Source organism: Nanorana parkeri, unplaced genomic scaffold (assembly GCF_000935625.1).
Source record: "Nanorana parkeri isolate BGI_ZX_2015 unplaced genomic scaffold, ASM93562v1 scaffold120, whole genome shotgun sequence".
In the NCBI taxonomy this organism is placed as follows: Eukaryota; Metazoa; Chordata; class Amphibia; order Anura; family Dicroglossidae; genus Nanorana; species Nanorana parkeri.
In genome coordinates this window covers 1,231,894-1,246,995 of record NW_017306388.1, presented here as the reverse complement: position 1 = coordinate 1,246,995, position 15,102 = coordinate 1,231,894, and the positions used below count along the sequence as shown (strand labels likewise).

The 15,102-nt window shown below is 40.1% G+C and overlaps 1 protein-coding gene across 1 annotated transcript in view; it reads right to left on the bottom strand.

Annotated features, from left to right (window-relative positions):
• Nucleotides 1–5,778: 5,778 nt before the first annotated feature.
• The window catches only part of EFCAB6 (EF-hand calcium binding domain 6), a 107,724-nt gene continuing 98,400 nt past the window's right edge, over nt 5,779–15,102 (bottom strand). Inside the window, 7 exon segments of the mRNA XM_018553459.1 lie at nt 5,779–6,297; nt 7,563–7,712; nt 8,596–8,780; nt 9,290–9,464; nt 10,079–10,300; nt 11,665–11,892; nt 14,474–14,659. Of these exon segments, the coding sequence (XP_018408961.1) occupies nt 6,175–6,297; nt 7,563–7,712; nt 8,596–8,780; nt 9,290–9,464; nt 10,079–10,300; nt 11,665–11,892; nt 14,474–14,659 (1,269 nt within the window). The 3' untranslated portion in view covers nt 5,779–6,174.

Here is a 15,102-nt window from a genome sequence, read left to right as displayed (position 1 = left end):
ACTTAAAGTGAACCCATGTTTTGCATATGAACGGCAGAGCAACAGGTTCAACTTGCTTGCCCTATCTCTAGCAGTATATATTCATGCCCACCACCACTCCCTTGGCATCTGGGAACAGGAGAAGACAAGCTACAAGGCACTCAGGTCATAGTTTACTCAGGGCTTTGGATCCTGCCTATGTGGCAGTGCTAATGCTTGGTGATTGACCCAGTGCTATCACATGGAGGGAGGCACAGGTTCCTCCATACCTGGCTGCTTAACAAAGCAGTGGAGAAGCAAAGGAAAAGTATGTGCTGCTGTAGAAGAGGGGATATTAAAGAGCAAATGTGTTGCATTGCCCTACATGGGCAAAGCACAGTTTTAGTTTAAAGTGAACCTTTGCTCTGCCCATGCAAGCTAAAGCAACAGGTTCTCTTTAATACCAAACACACCGACTGCTTATACTTCACTCCCCCGATCAATCCATTTTCCCATGGAAGTTAGTAGAAAAAGCTATGTGTAAGTTCCAAGCTTACAAAGGGCAATGGTCTTTTTTCCCACTACCATGCCGGAGCTGCCAATCGCCACGCATAACCATTGCAACACTGGAAGAAGGGGAGAGAGTTGTATGCACTCCATTGAATTTCGCTACACTTCAGGTAGCTACAGAAATCAAAGCAAGGATAGTGTAAGCAGCTGCAGGAGCCAGTTTCAAAATTAACCCGAACATCTTCCTGCATTTTTAAGGGCCAGTGGTGACAAGCTTTTGAGCGCACCAGAACTACTTCCTTCCCTATACAAGTCAATGGAATGCAAAACCATGTTGAAGTAGGTTGATGAAATGAAGAAGGTTATCGAATCTACAGGTTTGATGGAATCTCCTGTGAATTGAGTTGAGAGCATATGCGCCCTGTTATAGTTTATACCTATTTAATCACCCTTTTCCTTACTTCACTCTTCATGTTATCTACTGCTCCTAATGGGCATTATTAGCACTTATGTCTCTGTTTTTGCTCACTAATCGGGCTTAAATCTCCATAATTGAATTATAGTAGTGCACTCTATTGGTGGTTTAATGGTTTCATCTATTGACGGTTTATAGTAATTTCCTCTATATGTTCTTTGTAGCCAATGGTCCTACTTGTTTGTTTATTACTACTTAAGCCTGTTTTATGTATTTATCACGACATTTTCCGTTTACTATGACTATGCTATGCTTTTTGACTTGTTTCATTATGTTTTCTGTTTTATTGTATTAAAAAAAAGAAATGAAGAAGGTCAGAAGAAGGTAAACTACTGTTTAGAAAGAAGCCAACTACAGGTCAGTGAGACCCACAGCATCTGTGACCATGCACATGAATCTCCAGTGTGCACAGATGTGCTGTAGGTCTGTGCCTGGTCCCAAATACCTGACAGAGACCAGAATCTCACTGTGTGCTTGCACACCTGAGTAAAGCATTGTCTCCTAGTAAGTGACTAAAAGGTCCTGGGAGGCACCTAGATATCCCTACTGAATTCTTGCCTAGGCAAGCATTCAGAAAGTGTTGTACAAAAGTACCTTTCTTTTAGAAATGTTTCAAATCCTGTAAGGGGGGGAGGGGGGATCAAGCAGAAGAGAAATATTTTTTGAAATGGGTGAAGGTCAAACTGTTCTGGTGAGTTTACCCAGTGAAGTTGTCAGGCACATATTTGACACCTGGGAGAATGTTAGAGTATTGCACAGTAATCCTTGGTATACTACTGAATTCCACAGCTGGGCATTTGCATTATGAACTGTATTTAATTATCACAGATGGACATTTGCACAATTTCCTGAATTATACTGGACATTACTGCTTATCACAGAAGGATATTTGCACAATTTTATGAATTGCACTAAATGCACTTCGAGTTTTTTATTGCACACAGGACCACGAGTTTACATTTGAATATCACTCATTTTATTTGTTTCTATATTTTATTTTTTGGCCTTATGTATTCAGTAGGATTCTCCGATTTTCATTTTATTTCATTTTTTTATCTAGACACAATTTAAATAAGAATTGTGTACAATTGAGTTATATAGAAATAGGAGTTAAATAGAAATGTGCCACAGTAAAGCCATACCCACCATAAACATAGATTTTACCTGAGGCCAAAGTTCAGCTCATTTCATAGGGATCTTACAGATATCATCCCTTTTACTTTTAGGGCCCATTCACACCACCTCCAGACCAGACCAGATTGTTTCTGGACCTAAAATGCATTCCAATGCTTCCCTATGCTCTTCTTGGCCTCCATTCACACCATCGCAGTCAGTTCCAGACGAGACCAGAAAAATACTGCGTGTCACATTTTGTCTGGTCTGGAACGCACACAAACGCGTCAAAAGCGCACACAGAATGCACCGGAACACAACGCGATGAGAAACAAAAATGTTTTTTGGCTGGTTTGGATGATCTCATCACCCCTGGGCTTCCTGCTTTTGTGGATAGAGAGATTTGTGAAGATAGGAACCATGATGGCTGAAGTGGACACTGAATTCTTTGTAGTACTTGTGGAAGCCTGCCCAGAGCTGTATGATCCGAGGCATGGCCAATATAAGGAAGATATATATAATACGAAGATGGACAAGTGGAGAGGCATACTGCCCAGGTTGTCCCTGGCTATGATCTGGAAAGAACAGCTGTGGTAAGTCCATGCCTCTTATGTGCAAGCATTGTGCTGCTCTTTTCCGGGCTATCTGTAGGTCTTACAGCAATCCCCCAGCAAGACCTAAAATTGAATGTGTCAAAAACACAGCAAAAACATGTTCAAACGCAATGCAGTGCATTCCAGATCTGGTCCACAAAATGGAGTGTACCTGCCCTTTTTCCAAATGACTACATAGTTACATAGTATTTGAGGTTGAAAAAAGACACGGGTCCATCATGTCCAACCTATAGAGTGTATGCATGTGAATCTACATGTGTATGAGTGTGGATGAGTGGATGAGTCCATGTGCCATCTTCTTCTTAAGTGTACCTGTACCCCTGTACTACAATTTGGGGACTAAGCAAACCTGCCCAGATATGTTTCTTTGCTACATGCTCAAACTCCAGAATTTTCCAGGCAAGCAAAATTATTTATTCCCTTTAGTGTGTGTTGTGACTCTTCCCAAATGGATGCAACAGGAACAACACTTATTTGAGCCTCACTCTAAAGGTAGTCATGGGCTTGCAGCCTTGATATCAGTTTCCGTTAGGAACACTATCAATTTGCAGTTTATATGCTCTTCAGGTTTTTGCACTGGCCTCAATCTTTGTAATGAATACTTTTTAATTAAAAAGGTACACCTGTTTCCTAATTGACCCCTAGTGTGTAAAGGTAGGTATGATTGTTAAAAGGGATAATAGATAAGGTCCTCAGGGGAAAGGACTAATAAGCATGGTTCTATTGTTTAGCAAAAATGTGTTTTGCAGTTTTTTGCATAAATAAACAAGTAACATAAATAAATTGGACCCTCTCATTTTGAAGTAATAACATATTATTCTAGTCTAGCTACCCATACCAACATAAATGTTCCTAGTTAATTGCATGTTTTAATTTTCTAAAGACAGTTCTCAGCTGTATTGTTTAAAGTCTCAGCTATAAATATACTATAAAAAATAAATTGGAAAAATAAAACCCAGACAGAAAAAAAGTAAAATTAAAAAAACAAATATATAAAATATATATTTTCACAAAACAAGCAATAATTTAGTCGCTCTGCTAAAATAAGTAATTGCATACAACGTTCTTATAATGGGCCTGAAATAAACGGACAAATAAATATTTCTGCAAAAGGACCATTAGGAAATGAACTTGTACCATAACACATTTCCAAATGTCTGGTAGGGATGGCAGGGGAATAAAAATATTAGCTGTCCTCGGATAAAATGACGAGCTTGAGAAACTCTTTGGATTGCAGGATTGCTGATACCTGTATTTAGGCAAGTTAAAGATAATACTACAAGCCATATGATAATTTCTTGCTTCAACAACTTCAATTTCAAGTCCATTATTTCCTCTCATGCATGTAAATAAATTTTTGTGATTCCAGACAAATATGAAGCGGGTTTCAGAGGGTGATGCACAGCCTGTTTGGATCCTATTATATTGTAATGAAACATTCTGTAAGAAAAATGCTCCATTATAATGTGGAATGGGACGGAGGAACATTGTAGCAGATTCATTTAACAAAAGCAAATTTTTTTCCCACATACTGCCTTTCACTCTGTGGATGCCCGGTGATTATATTTTAAATTATTGGCACTAAGTTACATTTATCTGTTTATTTTTTGATGAAAACATCTTAAAAAATGTCATTACAACTTTGTAAAAATCAAATTTTTTGTTCACGAACACACTTTCACATGAAGGAAAAACCAGAAATGAAGAGCGATTTGGTAAATTTTGTTTTAATTATTTTGGTAAAAAAATAAATTATTGTGATTTGTTTTAATCATTGTGCTTTTCAAGCTGTCAATTGTCAACACTAAATAAGGTTTTCAACACATACATTTTATAACAAAAAGTTTCAATAAAATATTTTTTTTTCAGAATATTCTCCAATGGTATGGGCACACTTACTCACAAATTGTTTTGCAAATAAAGTTATAAAAGAAGACATATGCATCCATCAAAACTGAACTACAAGCAGACATACCATATGGTCTAAAGATTGCAGACATCTGACCATGGCACCTACCTATGTGGCCATAAGTATGTGGATACACCTCCAAGTATACCGCGAGCTACAGCTCGCGGTATACTGAGCCTAGGGTGACGGGAGGATGCTAGTTTGTGTCCTCCCGTTACCCTAAGGAGAACTATGGGGAAAAGCCTTAACCCCCTAGTTCTCCTTTAAGATAAGGTATTTCCAGTGAAGATCACTGTTAGTGCTACAACATGAAAAGATATTTTAGACAAATGTAAACTTTCATCCTTGTGCTAACAGTATGGGGAAGGTCCTTTTGTGATCCAGCATGAGTCTACGTCAAGCCAGCTCCATAAATACATGGTTTGATCAGTTCAGCATGGAGGAACTCAAGTGGCCTGAGAAGAGCCTTGACCTCAACCCTACTTAACACCTTTGGGAATAACTGGAATGCCGAATGAGTCCGGTCTTCTTGTCCAACATCCGTACCTGACTGACCTCACAAATGCTGTTTTGGCTTAATGAGCAACAGAAATGTGGAATCATGTGGAAAACGTTTCCAGAAGAGTGGAGGCTGTTTTAACTGCAAAGGGTGGAGTGGCATTGTTTCGGAGTGGAGTGTCCTACAATATATATAGGTGTGAAAGTCATGTGTCCACAAACCTTTAGCCATATAGTGTATAAAAGAGCTCCATTTAATCCAGTTATAGCATTTATACATACACAGCTAGTACAAGTACCCAGATCTTTATGTTAGAGTCCTGTAAATGCCTGCACATCAGGACTTCGTCTGGCAGAGGGAGTGGAAACAGCAATGGGTCAATCAGGTCAAGCTGTACGGCTCAACTACAGCAGAGATAGGAACAGTGACTGGTCCAGCTTTGTTGTCTGGCAGGTTGCCCAAATCACACGACAGGCTGAACAAAGTTACATATCTTTTAGTAGGTAAGACATATCACATATATGTATTTCAAATGTTATTTAGCTGCATGCCTGGAGTTCAGCTGTAGTAAAATAAACATTTTGGTTTACTTATTTGCTAATTAAAAAAAAGAAAGTAACATCCATAATAAATCTGAACGTTTAATGAAAACGGGTGATTTAATGAAGTTTATTTATACACACTATGTATTATTTTCTTATGGCGGATGACTAAAAATTACCATCATATATCCATTAATGAACATGGAGAATTTTTATTTTCGCAATGTGTTGCAATGGAAGCGTGCTGGAAGCGTATACAATTTTTTTTAACCATGGAGACATTCATCTTGGATTTGGAAACTTTAAAGAGCCCTAGTTATTTTTGTCTTATTAAAGTAATTAGGTTGATGAAAGAAGACACTCTTCATTAGAGTTTAACGCAGAAGCTGCGCTCATTTTGCAGAACGTTATTTATCAGTCTGCGGTTTATGAGCTGTGGCCAATGTTAATGTAGTTTTGCTGTCATGTAAATATATTTATTCCTGTTCTAATCAAAGCATTAAAATAAGAGGACGCATTACAAAACGCCATCGCCACAAAATCATATCACTTTCTCATCTCAGGAACTCACGGAGAAAGTCATTGTAAGAGACTTTGGATTTGAAATCTTTGTCAAAGTAACCCAGAATGTGGAAGAACTCTTCCTCAGAAAGGTTGATGCCAAATTTCCGTAGGACCTAAAAAATAAATATATATATGTGTGAAGGTTCTTTTTCATTCAGGTCATAGTAAATAGCTAGTAGCAGTTAGTCACATTCAACTGGACTTGTTCTGTAATGTTAAAACTTTTTCCAAAAAAGTTTACTCAAAAATTACTTTTTATTCACTTGAAATGTGCCTTTGAATTTGATGGCAAATTTGACTTCTTGAAGAAGAGTCAATGGGTTCTGAAAATTAGGTTGGTTACTTTGGCTGTGGAAGTTTCAGCTTCTCTATTTTAGAACAAATTAGAGTTTTTAACCTGTACTTATCAAATTCAAATGATTAATCTGCCACACCTAAAACAAGCAGTTATTCACTGAACCCTAACCCTGGTAAAGGGGCTGGGATGAGGGAGCTGAGCTGTGGAGGAGGACTTGACTCCAGAGCTTCTGCTGTGAACTTTCAAGATGAATTGCTCCACATTGACTACAGCTACAGAGGTCATTGTGGGCTTGTTGTAAAGCTCATCTACTGCTTGCTAAGAATTTGTAAATGTTTAAATGGCCATAGCCTGGCCACAGGTTCAATATAAAGGCAGAAAACAGGGCGAGTACAATAATAGTACAATCATTTTTAATCAAATAGTGCATTCAAAAATACAGTTGTGATAAAGTGTACTCAGAAAATGTATGGTTAATTTATCAGTATTAGCTATGGTACACACCAGTGGCGGAACTACCAGGGTCGCAGAGGTTGCGGCCGCGACCGGGCCCTGGAGTTCGGCCACTTGGAGGGGGCCCAGGACAGGAGGAAGGGGCCACTGGTGACCGCTGATTACCAGTCCCGGGACCTCTTCCTCCCGTCCTGGGCCCTACATGCTTCACGCTGCTCCCCTCATCTTGTTTCGGGCGCAGCGTGAAGCATCATCCAGCCGGGCAGCAGCCAATGAGAGGGAGCGGTGTAATCCCCGCCCCCTTATCACACAGAACTGCCGCCGAGTGCCGAATAGAGCTGCTGCGGACACGAAGGGGGAGACAGGGAGCTGGAAGTATCAAGGAAGGTGACATGGGGTCCGGGAGCGGAACGGAATGAAGGGGGAGATAATGGTGAGATGAAAGAGGACAGTGTTTTTTTTTCTTTCCTTGTCTAAATTTTGTTTAAAAAAAAAAAATATCTAATGTGTTTCTTCTTGGGGGGGGGCCCTTCATGGATTCTTGCATGGGGCCCTGAGGTCACTAGTTACGCCACTGGTACACACACACACGTATTAAGAAACAGTATAGGAAGAATCTCACTATACCTGCTTGAAATCCGGAATGCTTATATACCCTGTCCTGGTATCATCATAAGCCCGAAAGGTCCGCCTCATTGGTCTCCAGCTGTCTACTATCTTTGGCTGGATTCGAAGTATGGCATCTATGACTGCGGCACCAGGTAATCCTGTGCTCATCTAGCAGGCAATATCATAAAGTTACAGTATATAGAAATATACAGCCTGTATGTAAAATATTCCACAGTAAATGACATTATGTCTGTTTAGAGGAAAGCAACATGGAAATGGTCAACTCAGTAAAATGTGAGTCTAACGGATAAACAGTATGTGGTACCTAGAGATAATAATCCTAAAGATCTGACCTGGGTGTTTGTGATGCACACTGAAGGCGTCTTCTTCAGTATGTGACCTGATTTGATCTAACAAACATTTGACAAATGCATGGAACAACTGGTTAAAGTGTGTGTACAGTCAAAACTTTTTTATTTTTTGATTTCGGAAGAGTATAGAACCCGTCAAGTTTTTCTTGCTGTCTCAACTAAATAGATTTGTCCTGGTCAACATTGCTACTGAGACATAAAGTGATGGGAAATCGAAAATGTTACAGTTTGTGGGGACACCTATTCTGGTGACAACTGTCTAAGAGGGTCTGTCTAGGTTTGTAAAGGCATTTGGTGTGGAAGGAGGTTCCACTAATGAGGGACATTATTCTCAGCACACAATTGATAATGAGAAATGCTATTAATGTGAACAATTATGGTGAGCTGTGAGGTCACTATGACTGTTTTTTAGATTCTCCTACATCATTAGCACATATAATCGGAATGGCGAATGATTCCATGGATAATTGCTCAAATGTCACACAGAGATTGTCTGCACTTTAAAGTACTGTTGGGATTTTTACAATTGTGTATGATTTGTTTGTATAGCAGAATTTGTGCCTTGTCTATGGCTTATATTGTGACTAATCAGACAGATGTTGTCAGCAGCAATATAGAGGTTCAAAGATCAGAAGCAGGCAGAATATGGATCTCTATAAAGAAATAATCATAGTACATACCGGGATCCTTGGCTTTTGCAGTTTTACCCTCTGCAGGAGAGTTGATCCTTGCTGCTTTGGTTCAAGTGTGACATTGCGCAGGAAGTCTATGTATGACAATTTTCCATTGTTTCCTAAGTCATATTTCAGAGTTAACTGCTCCAGGTCTTCCTTCAGCAGGTCCATGTTAAATCTTTTCATGACATCTGAAATAACAACAGGCCAATAGATAGGCTCAGGTGATACTTATTATGTGTTAGAGGGCTATAATTTTGGATTTACATGACCATTTTACAAATGTAAGGTACGCCAGTTGTTTATCAATTGTTTGCAAGAACCACCCGCACTCCTTACGGTCTGCAACCTTTCAATGGTGGTGGTGCTCATGGTGATTAGGGATGGTCCACCGGTTCGATTGGGAGTACGTGGCCATATGCTGCCCTACGCTCAACACAAGTGCAGGTCCGTACGGGTTCGGGTGTCCCGGCTCGGACGCAGACAGGATCCATCCTGTCAGCATATGGGTACGGACACCGGCACCTGCACGGACGTGCAGGGCGGGTGAGCGTAGCGCGGCGTACGTTCGCATACTCCCATAGAGAAGGACAGGGTCTGCGTAATAATCACATGCAACACCTGTCCTTCACGGGAGCTGCCCGATACTGCCGTTCAAAGACAAAAATACAGAATGAGACAAGCTTGTTGAGTGCTGTACCTGAGAAATCAGAAGCAGAAACTTCTCCCAGCTTTTCAGGATCTTTTTCCCGGAAAGCCTTATGCATGTCCTGCCAGCATTTCCTAAGATTTATTTTCAATGTGCGCTCAACCCGCTCACAGTTTATGATTGGTGTAGAAGGAGGGGCTGCGGTACGTGGCCTCTGTACAGGAGTCTATGAGGAAAAACAGAACAGATATTACAGTATGCATGCTTAGAACCAGAAAGAAAGACATTTCCAACACACACCAAGAAATTTGGTTTACAAAATGCCTGATCCAAATGGCTAATTACCAGAATACATCATTTTCTTATCTGATTTTTTTTCAATACCTACAGACATACAGACAGATTTTTAATTACTTTACTCATTTATAGAAAATACATATTCTGTAACACTACATAGTTTTCGTGGTAGACTTAAACCTTATGTGGATCTAATTTAGTTTGCTAAAGCACCATGTATTATAAACAACTGCCATTTTGCCATCATTACCCCCACTGTCATAAGATCACCAGTCATTGGGGGGGGGGAGGGCTGCTTTAGCCCTGCCTTTACCAAGATGGCCACCCCTATACAAAGAAACAGTGCAGAACAAAGCATGGTAAGTCAATAATAGGGAAAAGATCAGATGCACATAGACCATAGCCAATACTGGTGAGTAGTCCTATGCACTCTGCATGACTTTTTTGGATACGGCTTCCACAGCACAGGTCCTCTGTAAACTGAGTTCCCTAGAATCCTTGCAGTTCTTTTGTAACTTGCTCACAAACAGAAGGACTACTTACAGTAGGTTTGTTGGCAATGGCTGGTGCCGTTTTAGGGCGTCTGGTCACAGAAGCTCGGCTGTTTGTGGCTAAAGACTCGGTCTTGGAAGGCGATTCTGTATTACGTGTTAATTGATCCCGTGAGGGTGTTTCTGGGATGTCATAGCTGAACTTCCTCATGAAATCATGATATCTGAGATTTCCATATGAATTTAGGGGCAAGCTGCTCCAAAGATTTTCAAACTGTGGAGAAAATATCAAATTGTAACATTAAAAGATGATATCAGGCTAGCATATTTAAGGATTTCTTTATAAACATTTTTACCCAAGATTCACACCACCTTCTCCCAGGATTTATAATTAGAGGCAACTCGAAAACTGTGTGACTCCTGGGTAAAAACATGTATAAACAGACCCCAAAGTAAAATGCGTTAGCAATAGACAGAGGTCTGCAGCAAAGATTCTCCAGTTAAATCATTCAGAACCAATGGCTCAAATGTAACCGTCTGCTGCACGTGATCTGAGTTCTTTCTTTTACAGAAAAGTGTTAAAGTGATCTAGCATTAAAATTCAAACTTCACATGAATCAACATGTCAACCTTCCCATACATTATTTTGTACATAGGAATTGCCCCTTCCTTGTCATAAGAACAACATTTTGCTGTTCCACAAATCCCAGCCTAGGCAGCCTTGGTCACATGGGCAATATCTGCCAATCCTTACTGCAAAGAGTTTGTTGCTTTCAGTCAATAGTAGGTTAGAGGATTAAAAAGGCCGTCCATGTGTTTGCAGATAATTACAGCTATATATAGATTTTTTTTTAAAAACACAATATTATTTACATCAAAGGGTCAGTTATCCCAAAAGGTAAATTTAAGTTATATGTAGAGCCTGGTGGGCTGAATCAGCCCCTGAGGACTTATATGTTTAAGATTCTCTAACAGTGGAATCCCCCTGACATAATTCCTAACTTTGTTCCTGTCCAACTGGGAGTTTTAGGTGTTCCCATCCACCTTTGGGTGCTCCAGCTCCTCCTGTTACATTCTCCATTATGCAAAATAAATCTAAAATCCAGCAGGAAGAATCAGAACCCCTTATAATAGGCACAGCAGGTGTGCAGACCGAAGAACTCAATGCAGAGATCTCACCACCAGAGAGATAGGAGAAAATATTGAGTGGTTTAAAGTGTATCTATTAGATTTGTATTGCTATCTGTGTCTTCGCTGGGGAGATTCACCTTATTCGCCCCATTTCTCTTGGAGACCATTGTCACCAGGCAAAAAAAAATAATTATTTAAAAGACTATAGTTTTTGAACTTTGAATAAACTACATACCAAGGGACAGTGTCAATTGTCTCCAGGAGAAGCTTACTGTTGCAAGTATGTACTACAACTATGTATTAGGTGTTTTGGATATGAAGGCCATATCATTTTAGGAATTTAAAAAGAGCATTGCCTTGTGAGCATCTTAGAGAACTTTTTTTTAAATTACAAAAACATATATTTGTCTACCTTACTCTGAAAAAGTGATCTTGAAAAGTTCATGTTTTGTAGTACATAATCAACTTGCATTCATGTCTGAAAAACACAGATAATATACTTCTTACCTGGTCATCTGTAAGCAACATGAAATTCTTATTGAAGAGCTCTTGGAAGTCTTCCTTGGAAATGACGGAAATGCCAGCAAAGTCTATGTTTAGGAACTCCTGAGTGATAGAGTTAAAGCGCGCCTTGACGATTTCCTGGATGTGTGTGAAGATGTCCTTCATTGTCAGTTCTTGACCAGATCTCAGCCTGGTGGCTCTCTCCACTCTGTCCACCCAGGTGGAAACAGGCTATGAGAATAAGGAAACAGATAACAATGACAGTTAATTAGGAAAATACAGAGGTGTTCATTTACTAGAGGCCAATTTTCTAAAAGACAAGCATGCTCTGAGAGGTTATTAGGACAGCCGGCACACCAAGAGACTCTCAAGAACTGGAGCTTATGAGGTGGAAGTGTTAGGCTGTAAAGAGATCTTCCATATCTTGGCTCTCACCTCCCAGTGCTTTAGGACTGCAATTATGGTTTTCTTAAAGTGTACCTTTTCAATTCCCAAGCATGTACACCTACCGTAGGGCCCAAATGACCTTATTCTCACCTTGCTTGCATTCCCTTACTGATCCTTCCTCCATCATAGCTGGCACTGAAATCAGTGGTGTGGATTACCTTGGGTCCGGTGACATCACCTATTTGGTTAGTGCTCGGGCCTAGCTATTGGCCATTAGGTTGGTTGCGACTCTCAAAGGGGAGCAGTTCACATGTTCCACCATACCAGAAGTGCTGGTAGCTACAACAAGGAAGGAGCAGCAAGGAAGAACAGTTAAGGCTAAAAGAAGAGGTTCACGGGACCCTTTGCAGAGACACTGTCGCGTCACCCTGCATGGTCAAGGTGACAGTGTCTCTTTAAGCAAAGTGAATGTTAGTAAATAAGCCAAAGCAGAGTTTACTTTAAAATCTTAAATCATGGACAAGGGAAATAAAAAAAATGGACTTTGCTAGCACTTGATTGTTTGAGTACGGCTTAACCTTATTCACTAAGCTCAACGAATATTCATTTTGCTAAGCGAACATTCTTTATTCCCTTAATATCTCAACAACATTGGGATTACCCAAGCAGTTTGTATGCAAATTAAAGAGAAGCTTTAGCCACCATTTTAATGTCTCTCAAAACAGTTTTCAAGGCATTCCAAATGTCAAGGTTGCCAGTGTGCTTATTTCAGCTCTCAACTGAACTTTCAGGCCCACCAATGGGTGTTATCATACCTGATCACATGTACGGCAACTGCAATCCAAATAGAGGCTAAGATGGCACCTTCCTTGGCTGTAAGGCCTCATTCACACACAACGCAAGAGCAAAATTGTATATTGCATATATACGCGTGTATACGCATATACACGCGTATATGCATGCACTATATGCAATCCCAGAATGCATCATTCATACTAGAAATTTTAATGAACTGTACGCACCTATGTGCGTATACGCACGCAAACACGCGTATGCGCGTAAAATACGCTGCTGGGACGCATCTCGGTTCCATTGTTTTTGCGCATTTTTTCGCTACACAAATATACGGCTCCATACGCAGCTATGTGTATGGAGTCATTTATTTACATATGCTGCATATAGTACAATATGCACGTACGCGAATATACGCGCTGCAGTGTGAATGAGGTCTTAGGCATAGGAGGTCCTGCTGTAGTTGTAGTTCCGCTTTAAGTCTACCAAAATTCATCATGCATTGATTGACCATACGACATCTATCTTGAGTGTCGTATTATAGTAATGGGCACTTACTAAGAAGTCAGTAACTAAGAGCCATTCTTATTGCATTGTAAGAAAATGATCAACTGGGCATCAAAATGTTAAACATAATGGAATAATGTAGGGCTGTTACTGATTAAAATTTTCGTGTTCGATTAATCAAACATTTTTTAAATCGATTAATTTCGATTAATTATAACGCACATACAGATCCAACTACATTGGCCTATACACATACAGCACAGCAATGAAGTAATAAAATGAACTAGGATCACACTAATCCAGCACGTTATTAATCTCACGTGCCCCATTCAATATGGCCGCCGCTTGAGTGTGGCAGCTCAGAATAATAACATTGCTGTGCTGTATGTGTATAGACCAATGCCTTTGCTGGCGCTCGTGCAGAAAGTTTCTTGGGCAAACTCACCAGCCCAAGTCGCTCCGTCGGCTAACGTAGGGAAGGGTGGAGGAGTCTGCTGATGTCACGGACTCCTCCCCCTTCACTTCGTTAGCCGTCGATGTCCGTGACGTCACCGGATTGCCGACGGGACTCTTGGAAGTGGTGAGTGTTTTCATTAGCGATCAAAATAATTTTAATCGATCAAAAAGTTTAACGATTAATCGAGAAATTAATCGTTAATTTCCGCAGCCCTAGTATAATGTAATGCAGTTTGTGTGTAATGAATGCTTACCAAAGCTCTCCCCACGTTGACCATACAACAGCCATTTATAGTAGCGTAGTGTAGCATCGGGCTATAATCATTAGGACATACTATACTATGTGCAGGCTGTTTTTTTTAGTAGCTATTTCCTTTACGTATGTTGGCAGCAGCATCTAGACAAAATCTTCTATTTGTCAACACGTTTGTACATTTATAAAGGAGCATATTATTGAGAATTCAGACAAGCAGAGGCGGTTCTGACAAGACTGTATGTTCAAAGAGCATCTTATTGTTTTAAATGTCATCATTTGGTTTGTCAGCGTGGATCGGCCATGTAGTAACAGACAGTTACAGGTAAAATTGCAGGTTTTATTCTGAATTCTTGATGTGAAAACAACAGACACAAGTCTTTTTTTTATTGCTCATGCAAAGAGCAGTGAACGAACCTCGGAGATGGAGAAATTGTGTAGGAAGTCCTTCCAGTCTATTGTGCGGTCCTCGTTCAGCGACAGCTTGCTCAGTAGGTACATGAATTGCCTGTCCGTTAGCTTAAAACAGAAACTGTCAAGGATCCGATGTAATTCAAAAGGCTTTATTGTTCCGGTGTCGTCCTTGTCAAATGAAGAAAATGCCTGAAGGTGACAGGAAAGGAGGTGAATTATTTTTTTCTCAGTCACTTTGGGAAAAGTACGCAGGAAGATGCACAGTGATTTTATTGGCTCTGTGGTCTCCACACGTCATGTTTTTCAGTAAAAACAATAAATCTTCACACAATATATTTCGGTCCTCTCTGGGACTGTTACACACAATGCTACAGGAAATGGCAGACTGAGTAAAAATAAAAGCAGGGAGGGGGGAGGATAGCTGTCTATAAAGTGTATCTAAACTCAAAAACATAAAAGTAATAGCGCAGCTATCCAGTCCTTAGATATAGTGGCTGCATTTGTTTTCTTTTTTTCAAGCATTTTCCCTTTCTTTTCATCTGGTAATCTAGCGAATAACACACTTCCTGTCCCTGGGTGACTGCATTCGCTCTTCCACTGTATCTATAGAGGAAGCCATAGTTGTCAACCCG